This window comes from Convolutriloba macropyga, chromosome 12 (genome assembly GCF_964194025.1).
Source record: "Convolutriloba macropyga chromosome 12, txConMacr16.3, whole genome shotgun sequence".
NCBI classification, from domain to species: domain Eukaryota; kingdom Metazoa; phylum Xenacoelomorpha; order Acoela; family Convolutidae; genus Convolutriloba; species Convolutriloba macropyga.
The window spans coordinates 47,034,544-47,050,624 of NC_134479.1; the positions used below are offsets into that span (position 1 = coordinate 47,034,544).

Here is a 16,081-nt window from a genome sequence, read left to right on the forward strand (position 1 = left end):
ACCTCACGCAGTTGTGCTTCACTGCTCGTAAGGCATTTCGCAAACCGAATATCCAAAATCTTTTCTTTACTTCGTTTCGAATGTATTCTACACCTTCATGGTGCAATACATTGTGTTGGTAATTCAAATATAGCTCTACTGCTCGGTGCTTGCTGGGTAGAATCACTGGATGCATCGAATGATAAGACAAATCTGCTTTTCGTAATCTTCCTTTTGCTAGCATGACTCCATCTGAGTCATTGAAGGGAGATAACGAAACAATTTTACTGTTAGAAGAAACTGGCCTGTCTGAATGTAGATCTTTCAGTTCCTTCGCATAAGTCTCTTTCTGGACAAGTTTCCAGATTACTATTTCTGCTTCGTGTAGAAGGTCTGTAACTTGACAATCTTTATGGCTGAGAGTGAGAATCCATGCAACAGTTCATCGTAGTCTGTTGAACTAACTGAAACGTTCCCATTAAACCGCTGCAACTGTTTCTTCTTCAGAAACAAACACTTGAACGTTCATATCCTGCTCTGCTGGGTGTTGATTGTCTTCATCCAAGACAATTGGCTATTTCAACCATTCTGGACCTTGAATCCAGTTACTGCTAGCAACTTCATCGAAATTGAGGCCTCTTGTCCCCAAATCGGCTGGATTTTTTGCACCTGCGACATGATGCCATTCATCCACTGTTGATGAGTCGAGTACTTTAGCAACTCTGTTGGCAACAAACGTAGGCTGCTTCTCAATGCTCCATCTGATCCACTGTATGACAGTTGTAGAATGAGACCACAAGTAAACTTTGTGGAAATGAATCGAAAATTCTTTCATTATAGAGTCTTTCAAACGATTCCCAGTTATAGCTGCCATCAACTCAAGTTTTGGAATCGTATGATGCTTAACTGGCGCAACTCTGGCTTTACCCATGATGAAAGAGACTTTTCGATCTTGAATGACATCTTCAGTCACAACATACGCAACTGCGCAAAACGCGTCTTCGGATGCATCTCCGAATACTTGCAAGTCGTTTCGAACACTTTCGCTCGAATTCTGATACCATCTCTGAACATCAAACGCTTCACCGGCGTTGAGCTCTGCGACGCAATTGGAAAACTGGTCGTTCAAATTGTCTTCAATATAGAGACCCACTGTTGTCCTTTCGTCTGCCACATTCCCTTGAGTATGATTCGTCCGCGAATGGCAAAAGGCACTAAGAATCCCAATGGATCAAAGACACTCGAAACAACTGACAAAACTTTACGTTGGGTCCAACGACATTCTGGCTCAAACCGCATGCCTCGACATACCTTCAGGGTATCATTTTCGTTGTTCCAGTCCAATCCAAGTATTGTCAAGGCTTTGTCGTGAACTTCATTCTCTTCGAAATTCGTTGCCCACTTGGTCAGTTTGAAACCTCCCTTAGCTAGGAGTGCTGTTAACTCTGTTTTCAACTCAGCAGCTTCTTGCTGACTGCTAAATAACACTAGCCAGACCTCCATGTAGAAGTTATGACACGCAATGTAACTCGCTCGCTCTGAACCATTTGCATTGTCCAAAGCACATCTGTGAAAGGCAAAATTGGCACATGTTGGAGACGATTTTGCTCTAAAGATGTGACGATTGTACTGATATGTCACTACTCGATCCTTTTCATCAAACCAAAGAAACCGCAGGAACTGTCTATCTTCTGGTTTGACTTCAACTTGAAAAAACATTTCTTCAATATCGGCACTTAGAGCATACTTTTGCTCACGGAATCATGCTAAGTTCCCCATCAAACTTGCTAGCAAGTCTGGTCCTGCTAGCAGCATGTCGTTGAGTGAGTAACCGCGAAATTTAAGGGCAGCATTACACACTCTCCTCACTTTATCTGGTTTATAGGGATTCAAAACTGGGTGATGAGGCACATACCACACTGGTTGATTCGTCGTTGCAGCTAATTCGTCAGAAGAAAGTATAAAAACATATCATTTCTTCAAATCCAAAGCAATTGTGTCATTATGTTGCAACTTGAGGGAGTCATCTGCATCTAGACGATGTTTAAGACCTCGAAGTTGACAAAAAGTTGTTGGACAAAGCTGCTTGCTCTCCATTCCAAAGCAAACCGACTTCGTATCAATCTCCGATGAACTTAATCGTGGAATTGAGAATATCGCTCGCCAACTTATGTTCTTTCGTTCGTTTGTCAGCGACCACGAGTTTTCCATAGGACTCCATATCCCACCATTTCTTGACAACTTCAGCTAATTTTACATCGTCTTCGTTAGAAACATGACATGCTGCCCTCAAACGCAACTCATTTACTGGTACTGGACCATTGATTGTCCATCCCAATGGCAACTTGACCGCCCATGGCTTGTTTTCTCCGCCGTTCTTGTATTCTAGCGGAGGAATAAGCTCATAGGCATTCTGGCCTAGAATGATTGTGATTCTCTTCAAGTCAATCTGCTTGAAACCAACGCATTTCAAGTACGGATACGTTTGTTTCATTCTTGGACATTGTAGACACTCTTTCCGATCTCCAAGTTCTTCTGACTGTGAACTGTCAATGACTTTGATTTTTTCTTCATGCTACTAGCCGGCCCAATTGTAGCCTGCACTGCTTGTCATGAAGTTAATTGAGTTTCTCCCTTTACCAAGCTTCTGGAGAAGATCTTCATCAATCCATGTCTGAGTTGATCCTGTGTCACAACAAGCAAGAGTATCTTCGAAATGTCCATCACGTCCGAAGATTCTGACTCGCGCTATCTGCATCAATCCTCGAACTGACTCAGCATTACTGGTAAGATTAGTGCCATCTGTCTTGGTAGCTGGCTTACTGTTCTTAGGACGCTTCGTATAATGTAGAAACTTGTTGTGTGCCTTCTCACAACCATCAATTCCACATTTCCGCTTTCTTGGACAATCTTTAGCAGGATGATTGTCTCCCAGACAACAGAAACACAAGTTCTTCTCTTTCGCAACGTTGCATCGGTCGTCGATCTTCATACTTTTTAACTTCTCACAGTTCCAAAATCTTTGATCAGAACCATCAATAGGACACTTTACTTCTGACGTGTCCTTACTGTCATTTGAATTGAACGAAAACTCATTCTTCGAAGACTTCTTGAAGTCTGGCTTCTTTCCAAACATCGACTGACTTGGCTCAAATTTTGACGTTGTTGGCGTATAGTGGAGCAAGCGCTCGTGCACTTGAGCTTCCTCTTGAAGCTACTTGTTGAACTCGACTAAGTTCGGATTTCCTACTGTTTTCGTTGGAGACTCGATAAACTCAAACCATCGTCTTTTCGTATCTAACGGTAGCTTACTGATCGCAATATCGAGGTTACTCGAGGAAAATAAATCGTTTGAATATCCGAACTGCTGCAAGATATTCACGAATGTAGAAACTGTATCGGCAAACTCAGCCAGAGCTGATAAGTCGTTAAATCTAATCTGGCTGAAGTTCTGTATATTGGCCAACTGAGATGAAACAATGGGATGAGGCTGTCCAAACTTTCTCTGCAACGTGTTCCATGCTTCAACATACATGGTACCTGAATAGCCCAATCCATTGACTGCTCGCTTGGCTTTGCCGGTCAGCAAAGCCTTCAGGTGGCTCATCTTTTCATCGTTGCTGATAGAACTGCTGTCAACTGTGGCCAAAAACATTCCTCTCCACTCGGGCCAATCAAATGATTGCCATCAAACTCGCGCAATTTCAATTTAGGCAAGCTTCTGTGGGTACTGACTGGAGGCGTTACTGGAGGCAAACTATATCCAGAAAATTTACCACCTGTGGGCAGATAGGAACTGGCATATGTCGATCGCTCTGGAGAATATCTTCTTTCCCCTCGACCGATTGGGGTACTTTCGACTTTCGTTTCCATTTCGAATGGATTCTCGTAATCTTTGTCGGACTCGTACCGCTTTCTATACTCGGCAACTCAATATACAAATCTTCGGAACGTCTGGGAAAAGATCCAGATGCTTCTTCTGGCAACTCAACTTGCATGATCTCTGCAAATTTATCCCAACCAACAGAAAGACGTTTGGAGGAATCCTTAGAAGGCTTACGTTCTTCAGAATCAGATTCCAAGGAACTTCTCGATTTGTCAGACATTTCTCCTGTTGAGCTGTTTAACTCAGCCTCTAGCAAACGAAGTCGAAGCTTCTCATCTAATTGCCTCATCTGCTCCTCGGGCTCTCGCTGTTTTCTCTCGAACTCCATTTGAAGCCGTTTCTGTTCGATCTCTGTCTTCTCCTTGGCTTTCTCCTGTCTCTCCTCGATACGCTGAAGCCTTCGCACATTCTTCTCTTCTTCTCGCTCAAAATCATCTTCTAATGATCGACTGTTCAAATCGTCGCTCAAGTGATTTCTTGACTTCTGAGTAGAAGAGTCGTCCTGTTGACTTTGTGAGTTGCTGCTAACTAAATGTACTCCACTGTCTTTTGGTACACTGTCCGTCAGTGTTGGCGTCTGGGGAGCTTTTGGAACTGTTGAACGTTGACTTCGACTAGTGAACGTTGATGCTGTCGTTTCATGAAAAGATACATTCCTTTTAGCAATATTGTCATTTTGTTCCTTGTGACGTGTATCATACGCATTTAGAAGATTATTACAAAATTCTGAGAGCCGGTCTTCAATTATCTTTATATTTTGCTGAGCTTGCTGCTCAAACGAAGTTCTTCTCCATTGCTCCTCAAACTTCATCAACATCTTTCGTTGTGCCGCTTCTACACTGAAATACATATCTAAAGCGGAGCTGCACCTCGAAAGTCGGATGTTCTTTCGACAGAACATGGAATTAGCGAAGTCGAATTTTGGAGTCACTGCGTTGTTGACATGAGCTCTGATTTGATTCCAGCTGTTCTCAAACTGGTTCTTCGAAGCCTGTAATCGCGTGAATAGCATGGCTTGATTTTGCAGGCGTTGGAATCTGTTGGGTAACGGTTGAACTCCTTACTTTTCTTCGGTTTTTCAAACATTATTGTCGTATTATAGTCGTATAAAAGACAACTTCTTCGCAAACAAATTTTCCTATGTCCGGGTCAATGAAGGACCAAAACTTTTTACGGCTGCTATCTAACTACAGATTTAGAATAACGTTACGCCGCCGGTTCGCAGATATTTAAGGTCCCAAAACTGTCAAATCGAAACTCTTCAAAAAACGGGTTTCAATCTTTTGACTCGCTGCAACATGAAACTTATTGAAAAACGGTCTTCAATTGATATTTCGATTACAACTAGCAAAGTTCAATCAACTGATTGATACAAAAACTTTAAACTCTATAATGAATAACTTAGAACAATGTTTACATAACAAATAAACAACAGTATAAACCATTAACAATTTGGTTCGTGGAATATTAAATACCATAACATTCGTTAAAAGGACTGCAGAAAAATGCAAATTACCCGATGGAAACAACATCACACCACTTTACACCATTCGTGAAGATTAAACATACTTAACTTTCAAATAATTTACTTCAAATTGAACAAAGGGGTAAAAATCACAACATTTTGTTTCTGCATTTGGCATTAAAAAGATGTCAACTACAGAAAGTGGTCAACTTAGTATTGTAGTCATAAGTCATAGCCTTTAGACACACATTGGGTTCAAATGAAGGTTAACAATAACAACAAAACTTAAGATATTGATCTTAAACTGATGAGAAAGTTATGATTTTCGCCAATTCTCGGACTTAAGCGAGAAAAGTGGAGAAAAAAGCGGAAAGTAATTTCAATGAAACTAGCACCGACCAATAGAGCTTGGTGAGATAGGGTGCTGCTTTTACGGAAGTGTTTTTATACAACCACATCTTCATGTAGAAAAATGACCTTGAACATGGCGTTTTTGACTGTAAAGCCACTTTTCCAATAACAATCAAAAACTACTGCACCAAAAAATGATAAATCATAAAAAAATTATTACAGGAACAATACCTAGGAGATTAGGCTTTGAGATGACAACAAATTTTTGAATGATTTCGCGGTACTTTAGGAACTTTTAGCACCTAATTGTGAAAAAATGTCTATTTTTTGCTTCAAGGTCACCCGTATACCGGTTTTGACCTTCGACCAATCAAGCACTTGAGAGCATCAATTGATTGGATAAGATGAGGGAATACTTTGAGCATATACACTGATGACCTTGGTTAAGGTCATTGACTTTTAGCAACATAAAACTTGCATAATATAACAATTGTTGGCTAAAAACTCCATTTTTAACTACTAGAAATTATATTAGGGCAATGTTCGTGACAACTTTTGACTGGTTAGACATTAGCAAGGTTATATACGTTTAAAGTTATCGACAGAAACATTTAAATTTCAATTTAAAAGTCTTTCGACCGCAACACATACGAAAATACGCATGGTCATACAAGTTTTTGTTTTTGTTTGCTTTCGAATTATGGAAACTTAAAAATACAGAAGATGGTGCATAGATATTGTACTAATAATTCCAAAAGAAAACAAAAACTTAAAAATAAAAAAAATCTGCAAAAAAATTAGAGACTTCTCTGGAAAATGGATTCCAAAAATCCATACTTTTTTATATTATCCCCTGTTTTTCGACCGGGGTATTATAGGAGTCACTTGGGTTGCTCCTGTAGTGGCAGATTAATTTTTGTGTTACAAAATTGGGGTATCTACTCCATAAGTTTCTAGCAGTGACAATTGCTACGAGTAGTATTCAGAATTAAAGAGCTTGCTTTGGTCATAAACCTGAGTTTACTAGGTTTTTTTAAATCCCAAGAGGCTAATGATTCTTATGGTACATAATATTTTATTGAATTGCAACCCCATATTACTATTACCCTATAGAGAAAAAAGCAATTGTTATGAAAAAAACGTAAAAACTACTGTAAACTATATCTTTCCTCTAGAAAGAGACCATTAATGAAAAACAGGTCCTTTATTAAATCCCAACCAATGAGAAACTCTAACTGACCACAATATTCAACCATTGACCCTAATAGATACTATAAGCACCGGAGCAGATTAAAAACTTTATCTAATCTCTCATCCAAATTTAAAGGGTAAAGGATCAACCTAGCAAAATATCAACCAACAAAATGACTAAATTTTAGACCCCATCTCAAAATTTTTGTGCATGCTCGAAAAATATCAGAATCTCGTTTTTCTGTTTGATCCTTCTCTTCGGTCACTTGGTTTCGATGCTGAATTTTCAACAACTTTTTTTCATGCAACTGGGTTTCACTTTTGTAAATGGATTTTTAGTTACTGTTTATGTATATATTGTTCCTTAAGGTATGTCGACCCTCATTGTTTTGTTGTATCAGAACCACCAATTGCTCATCATAAAACCTAACGCATGATAAGAGTCTTTAGCAATTGCTTTAAGCTTCTTCTTTGGACGATGTTATTGTTAAGATCGGAAGCGCATCTCTTATTCAAAGCGTTTTGGTTGATCATTTTGTTTTATATCAATCGCAAATCTATTTATAGGTGTTTCGTTGAATAATATTAATATTATATTTAGTACGAAAATTAAGTTGTAACAACTTTCGAATTGTTTAAGTTGCTTTGTACGGGACGGCAACATCTGTAGTTCATGTTGGTGCCGAAATAGTTGGGAGAAGAACATATATTAACTGTGATCTTGATCTGTGCATAATTTTTCTTCCGTCCATCTTCCGACATAGTTATTGCGGTTCAATGAGCAATTCAAAGTTAATTCATTTTTTATCTTTTATTATGGAATTGCAACCCCATATTACAATTACCCTATAGAGAAAAAAGCAATTTTTTTAAAAAAAGTAAAAACTACTGTAAACTATATCTTTCTTTTAGAAAGAGACCATTAATGAAAAACAGGTCCTTTTTTTAATTCTCAATCAATGAGAAACTCTAACTGATCACAATATTCAACCATTGACCCTAATAGATACTATAAGCACCGGAGCAGATTAAAAACTTTATCTACTCTCTCATCCAAATTTAAAGGGTAAAGGATCAACCTAGCAAAATATCAACCAACAAAGTGACTAGATTTCAGACCTCATCGCAAACTTTTTTGTGCATGCTCGAAAAATATCAGAATATCGTTTTTCTGTTTGATCTTTTTCTACGGTCACTTTGTTTCGATGCTGAATTTTCAACAACAATTTTTCACGCAACTGGGTGTCACTTTTGTAAATGGATTTTTAGTTACTGTTTATGTATATATTGTTCCTTAAAATATGTCGACCCTCATTGTTTTGTTGTATCAGAACCACCAATTGCTCCTTATAAAACCTAACGCAAGATAAGAGTCTTTGGTAATAGCTTTAAGCTTCTTCTTTGGACGATGTTATTGTTAAGATCGGAGGCGCAACTCTTATTCAAAGCGTTTTGGTTGATCATTTTGTTTTATATCAATGGCAAATCTATTTATAGGTGTTTCGTTGAATAATATTAATATTATATTTAGTACGAAAATTAAGTTGTAACAACTTTCGAATTGTTTAAGTTGCTTTGTACGGGACGGCAACATCTGTAGTTCATGTTGGTGCCGAAATAGTTGGGAGAAGAACATATATTAACTGTGATCTTGATCTGTGCATAATTTTTCTTCCGTCCATCTTCCGACATAGTTATTGCGGTTCAATGAGCAATTCAAAGTTAATTCATTTTTTATCTTTTATTATGGAATTGCAACCCCATATTACAATTACCCTATAGAGAAAAAAGCAATTTTTTTAAAAAAAGTAAAAACTACTGTAAACTATATCTTTCTTTTAGAAAGAGACCATTAATGAAAAACAGGTCCTTTTTTTAATTCTCAATCAATGAGAAACTCTAACTGATCACAATATTCAACCATTGACCCTAATAGATACTATAAGCACCGGAGCAGATTAAAAACTTTATCTACTCTCTCATCCAAATTTAAAGGGTAAAGGATCAACCTAGCAAAATATCAACCAACAAAGTGACTAGATTTCAGACCTCATCGCAAACTTTTTTGTGCATGCTCGAAAAATATCAGAATATCGTTTTTCTGTTTGATCTTTTTCTACGGTCACTTTGTTTCGATGCTGAATTTTCAACAACAATTTTTCACGCAACTGGGTGTCACTTTTGTAAATGGATTTTTAGTTACTGTTTATGTATATATTGTTCCTTAAAATATGTCGACCCTCATTGTTTTGTTGTATCAGAACCACCAATTGCTCCTTATAAAACCTAACGCAAGATAAGAGTCTTTGGTAATAGCTTTAAGCTTCTTCTTTGGACGATGTTATTGTTAAGATCGGAGGCGCAACTCTTATTCAAAGCGTTTTGGTTGATCATTTTGTTTTATATCAATGGCAAATCTATTTAGAGGAGTTTCGTTGAATCATAACATTAAATTTAGTACGAAAATTAAGTTGTAACAAATTTCGAATTGTTCAACTTGCTTTGTACGGGACGGCAACATCTGTAGTTCATTTTGGTGCCAAAATAGTTGGGAGAAGAACATATAATAACTGTGATCTTGATCTGTGCATAATTTTTCTTCCGTCCATCTTCCGACTTAGTTATTGCGGTTCAAGGAGCAATTCAAAGTTAATTCATTTTTTAGCTTTTACTTTTTTTTCTCTCATTCGTAAAACTGTCGAATATCACTTTGTTATTCCGCAAGATTTCTCCATTTTTATGCAATACATTTCTCAATTCCCTTTTATCGTCTAAAAAGTTTCTAGACATCTGATTTTTTTCCAAATCTCAGTCGTACTTTTTTGTTCAATTGTTTCAAATGATCGATTGTTTGTTTTGTTGCATATGCATTTTGTTCACTTTTTTAATTGATAAATCGCTCCTTTTGTTGCATTTGCCCTGATCTTTCTCAATTTAATTTCTAGGCTAAACCCAAATCTTGTAAGCATCTCAAAAAAAATTTTAATGCATTGATTGCTGAAAAATCCCATCACTAATTGCCATTGGAGGTCACCTAACCACAATTTTTTGCTCAGAACTCCTAAACAAAATTTTTGCTTTTTAACTCACAATTTTTATGAGCAATTTGAACTGATTTAACTGTGGTCTAAACATCCTGACGCTTTTCTTACACATCCTGCGTCTATTTGGCTTTTCCATATACCAGGAAAAAATTTTGAGTTGATAGTCTTCTTTCAAGTCCTAAGAGTTGTGAAGACTTTCCACGACATGATGAAGATTGGCAAGTCTGGAGTCAGGTCTCCTGCCAAGATCTAGCAAATCCTGAGTCAAGTCAATAATAAATCTGGACAAATTAGGACTTTTGGTAAGTAAATAGGCAAAGTAGAGCGTTGAGAAGATATATATTAAGGGGTACTAATTATCGTCGTTATTCGGGGTTACTAGTGTTCTCAAGTTATCGTAACTTAGAATATTAAAATTCTGATGAAAAGGTTTTGATTGTTTTAGTAATCAAAGGAAAATGTCAAAGTTATGTTGGTTAAAATTCGTTAAGAAACAGGCAGGTTCACTTGTAAAATTGTGTTATGTGTGTGTTTAATTTTGTCAATTAGGGTAGCCATTACAGAAAATATTCAATAAGAAAAATAGAAAAGGATATAAGTTATCAAATTCTACGATGTAAAAGGTTTACTGACAATAAACGTTTCAGCCTGTCTCTGTCGTATGTTTTTGACGACATCATTCCGGGATCATCTTACTCCTGGCAAGTTGTTGCTAAGAGCCGAGGATCGAACCCCCTTCAAAGGAGTTATTCTTATTCTGGATTCACTCCCCCCACAGTTCCTGTTACAATTATAACTGCAGCTGGAACTCTAGACAGTTATGACACGTTCCTCTTCACTGTTGGAAATCAACCTCTGGTTACGTAACGCTTTGTATTTTCTGTTTGTCATTGGTAGAATAATTCTTTCATTGATTCTTCAAAATTGTGTGCGTGTATTATTCCAACAGGAAATGCTGCATTTAATCACTAAGCGTTTCAACAAAGTATTTGAACAACTTTATAGAGTACAGAGAAGTGAGGGTGCTTCTCTATTAACGTTCCATTGTTGAGATAGTAAGTGAAACATAGGTGCAAAAAAATTGAGCAATGCAAATTTTTTGTTCTAGCCAAATTTTCCTGTTTTAATTCAATTTTTTGTCTTAAAATAATTCTACAAAGCTGCATCATATGTTTTCTTTAAAGATTGAAGCTTTTTTGTAATTGATCGTCACACCCGCCAGTGGATTGAGAACAATTTTGCCGATCCGGAAACGTTTTACGTGAACCCCCGAATGTTTAGTGTACAGCTTTATTTTCTTTGAACTGAACGAACAATTTACAACAACTCCAGCATTATTAACCATTTCTTCCTAATTATAATGAGATTTAAAATTTTCAGGCTGATCGATCGACGACAACGCTTCAGTTCACATGGGCACAAGAGAGGAGGATAGAGAAATACATAATAAAAGACACAGTTATGAACAGACAATGGACACACGTGATTGCAACTGATGGGTGGGTTTTGGAAGACACAACTGCCCTGACTGCTGGAATGAAGTACATTTACGAGGTTGTGAATGCTGTTTTCTTTCTGGCGATAAGTTTCAATGATATATCTAGACCCACCTATTAGAGACACCTAGACACACGCAGTTTGCGGTCCTAGTTCAAAATTTCGCAAGAAATAATACAGTACGGTCATTTTTTCTGTATGAAAACACCAAGTCGGACCAAATGCCACCTGAAACCCAGACATGGGCGCATCCTTGTTTGTAACTAAGAACGTAACTGGGAAATTTCAACTGCTTCAAGGCATTACTTGACACTCTTTCTTTGAAGCCTATTGTCGGCCTGTCATATCTGTGTAATGTGCTTGTGTTGAGTGAATAACAAAAATATCCATAGATTTTGAAACCCAATTTAATTAATAATCTATATATTTCTTTTAGATTACATCTGTGAGTCACAACTTGTTGTCGAGTGACGTCATGACTACTGAAGACTCTCTGTACCCTCTTCCTCCCAGCGAGGATCCAGATTATAGAGTTGTGGATTCTAGTGAACTCACACTCACTGTTGAGTACTTCGGCTTTGTCCAGGTTCGTACAAAAGGTTACATGACAATATACACAATGCCAAAACACCCAATTTATTCCCTTTGAGCTTTGATAGTCCGAATACAAATCATCACTCAGTATTTCTAGCATCTTTATCATAGTTAAGCTGATAACTAAATCCCATGTCTGCTGAAAATGCAATAGTTTCATATCAAATCCTACGGGCCACTGATGTATGGCCAATAATGCATTAGTTAAATTTTATGCCTAATAAATATTCTGGAGGTAGTCTCAACATTAGAATAAAGTTTGGGTATATGTTGGGTAGTCCCCAGAAATCTGAGAATTGTTATCGTGTAAAATTTTTTCACATTAGGTATATAGGAATTGGGTATTTTGTCCTTCAAATGAGTATAAACCCGAGTCGACAACAGAAGTTAATCTTGGAAGATCTTGCTAGATTCTTGGAAGATTCTTACAAGACGTTGTTAAATCTTACAAGATTCTTAGAAGATTCTTACAAGATTAACTTTTTCTTAAAAGATTGTTCAAGATTAGTTTTTTCTTACAGGAATCTTAGACGATTAACTCTTTTTGCAAGATCTTGCAAGATTTGTTTAAAAACAATAGCCTAGAAATTTAGTTAAAAAGCGCCCAACAATAGCCGAAAAAGGCCTATCCTACGTTGAAGGAACTTAAACCGACAAAAAAAAGTACTGCGTCCTAGGTCCTATCCTAAAGTGTAAAAATTTTCGGCAAGATTAAGAATCGAATATAAAGAAAAAATGAAAGAAGCATCATAAGAAATACAACGGTATCGTTTTATCAATATATCACAGCAAGATAACCAGAGAAGCTCCTTCGGGCTATTGCTTTTTCTTCTTTTCAAACATTTTGTTTCTTTTCCTTTTCCTTTTTGAAGTTTTCGTTGCTTTCTTTTTTGTTTCTTTTCAACCCGGATGTCCTCTCCTGGTCATCGTTGTGTCCAAAATTTTTAACTGAAGAAAAAAGTGAGCAACATAGCACAGCAAGAAAATTTCCACGCACAAAGGTTTTCAGAAAAAAAAGAAGCGACTCCGTATTCATCTAAGACTTTGGACTTTTTTGTAAAAAAACTGAGTTAGTCTTAGCGTTGAAAACGGTTTTTGAGTATCTGATTTTGTCTACAAAATAGAGTTGAGGGAAACTTTTGTAAACAAAAATTATGAAGATTTAAAGAAAAAAAAACGAAAAAAAGCAACTCCTTTTTGATCTGCTTGGTATAACCACTTTGTATTTTATAAGAAGACAAAAACGTAAAAGTGCCAGAGGATGGATTTGGTTGGGGTACCTGATTTTGTCCAACCAATGCAGTTGAAATAAATTTTTGCCTATCTAGACTTAAAATATCTATCAATTTTTCGATATGTTCTTGAGTTTTTTTGGCTAATAAAAGATACAAACCAACAAAGTATGATTTCAACTAACCAACAACGTCAATGTGCATTCTTTTTTAGGTACAGAGACGGATTCAAAAAAGATTTCGTCTGTAACTTTAAAAGACGAGAATATAAAATTTTTTGTTAAAGTTAGTTGCTTTTAAAAATCCGATGTAACTCTTATGTCTGATTCCTTCCGAAATGCAACTTTTTGGCAGTCCACTTTATGTTAACTGAAGATGAATAAGGACCACCTGAGTGTAGATATACAGCTGAGTGTATGATTGTGGCCAGGAATACGACACTGGTATGACTCAAAACCAATTCTGAAGCTTTCTATTTTAGGAGGGAACAAATGCGTTTTATTTGTTGAGGAAATTTTTGCAGTATCTAATTTTGACAAGAAATGTAGATTTCTAGAAAAGTCTCAAATTTTGACAACCAACTGTCTCCAATGTTTTTGTTTTCTTATGGGTTAAACTTCTTTCCTACGGGATCGTGTTTTCAAATGCCATTAGTTCCTCATTTTAGCTAGTTTTGGCTGTTTCTTTTCCTAATGGCAAGTTTCTTCCAAAGAATTAAATTTGCAAGATTTTTACAAAAATCTTACAGGACTAACTCTGTCTTGCAAGATCTTGTACGAATAACTTCTGTATTTCACTTGGGAAGGAGAAGGAACCGGGGGGTGGGGGTGGGGGGGGGGGGGGGGTCTTTCCCCACTACGGATCACAAATCACGAAAATTGAGTCCCCTCCCTTATTATGAACTGCTTAAGATAATTGAAGAGAGCGCTATACGTTCTATATCCCGTGCAGCTAAGCGGGTATAGTTATAAAGACCCAGATAAATTTTGCTTCATTAAAAAATTTCATGATCTCATCATTAGTTATCGTAAACTGATTTGCATTGATAGCATATATATTTAAATGCAATTTCGTGATTTTTTAAAGCATCACAATTAATCTCTATTTTGTTTTTGAAATTTTAATATTTTTAACTTCTCGCCTAATCCTTCAAAAGACAAGAAAAAACTTTTCAGCTTTAAATTCAATCTAAAACTATATCGCTTTGGTGTTTCAAAAAAAATTGAATAAATTTGGTTTCCTAAGACCATTTACATAAAGAGCTCTCACTTTCAGTGAATTTGTACCTTGAACCAAACAGTTGGATATCTGTTCCAGCAGCTATATGATTTATAGAAATTTTTATATATTTGATTATTTTCGACAAAAAATAGTCAGAGACAATTTATTAAAGTAAATAATTATCTTTTTTTATTGTCCCAAATTGAATTCATGGTAGATGTCATAGCATTTATTTCGGACAACAAAAACACGCTTCCGTAGGTTGTTATCTAGCTATTTAAAATATGGGAAGTTAACAGCGAAAATTTTCTGTAATTAACAAATTATTTTTTAGTTCATTAGCAATCACTATTTGTTATTATTTGTTCAAAGTTCTTAGAATTGTTTTCAGTACCTGATTGTAACAATAGAACCAGAAAATGGAAACTGTGCCCTCGGATGTAAATTGGATGCCCCTTCGACCACAACAGTTCATCTGACTGGACTGTCGTCTGGACAGACATACACTGTTTATCTTTCCACTGAGAGCTACGGCAGAAGGAGTGACGTCATATCTCTCGATGAGATCATGAACATGGGAGATATTACTGCCTTTCAAACAATCAGCTCGTCAAATATGGTTGGCACTCTCCCTATTGGAGATTAGATTTGAAAAAAATTCTTGCATGTATTTGGGCTTTTCGCATCGCGATTTGTAAACAATATAATATTGTTTTTTTTTGGTTTTGTGTTTCAATCCTTCAATTGATTATTAACTGTCAGAAGATTAATGGAAAATCGAGGAAGCGCTTCAATGAGAGAAATTCTAATTCAACTGACCAGTCTCTTTGTGTCCCTTTCAATTTCTTCTAGTTAGAAAAATTCAAAGCTGTTTTCCTGAGTAAAAAAAAAACAAAACTTTGGCAACAAAATGCCTGGTAGAATGAAGGGTTGAGAAAACGCTCTTGCCGAAAAGTTTTCGGAGAAAATTCAAGCGCCGTATTGGACTTTTCTTGTTCTGCTTCTCTGGAGACTTTTTTGAATCATTTTTGGCTGCTCATTTTTTTCCAAATTGATACCCTCGTTAAAGTCCAGGCCCAAATTTAGCTATAATCAGACTATCCTGACTGAAGTGACCTCTTATCAGAGTTTCTAGACCAAATTGAACTCTGAACAGACTTTCCAGACAAAATGCCCTCTGATCACACTTTCCAGACCGAGATAACTTCTAATCAGATAATGCCCCGACTATGGTCCAGTCTATAGTGCGCTTATGATCAGACTCAAACTTAGATCATTGTCCAGACTAAAAACAGACTATGCTCATATCTTTCAGAGCGAACTGACTTCTGATCAGACTGTCCAGAACGAAGCCATCTCTGATCAGAAACTATACATAAACAGGCACCAGACTTTAAGTCTCCAGCAGAGAGTTCAATGAAGTCAACTCAAAAGCAAAAATATTTTTTTTGAAATAGAAGTTTAAAAGAAATTTTTAAATTCAAAGTTTTGCATGCCCTTGCTTAAGTTCGCCGGCGCCATAGATGAAGTTTGACAGTTATTTATAAGAAACGTCTGAATCTACAGTTGCTGTTACTTTTTATAAAGGGATCCAGCACAGGTTAGTGATTGGACTCTTCTG

At 36.6% G+C, this 16,081-nt stretch overlaps 1 protein-coding gene across 1 annotated transcript in view; it reads left to right on the forward strand.

Moving 5' to 3' along the window:
* The window catches only part of LOC142350517 (uncharacterized), a 129,063-nt gene that overhangs the window by 60,015 nt on the left and 52,967 nt on the right, over positions 1-16,081 (forward strand). The window contains exons 8-11 of the mRNA XM_075402367.1: positions 10,564-10,774; positions 11,297-11,470; positions 11,850-11,999; positions 14,852-15,079. Of these exons, the coding sequence (XP_075258482.1) occupies positions 10,564-10,774; positions 11,297-11,470; positions 11,850-11,999; positions 14,852-15,079 (763 nt within the window). The remainder of the gene's footprint in view (positions 1-10,563; positions 10,775-11,296; positions 11,471-11,849; positions 12,000-14,851; positions 15,080-16,081) is intronic.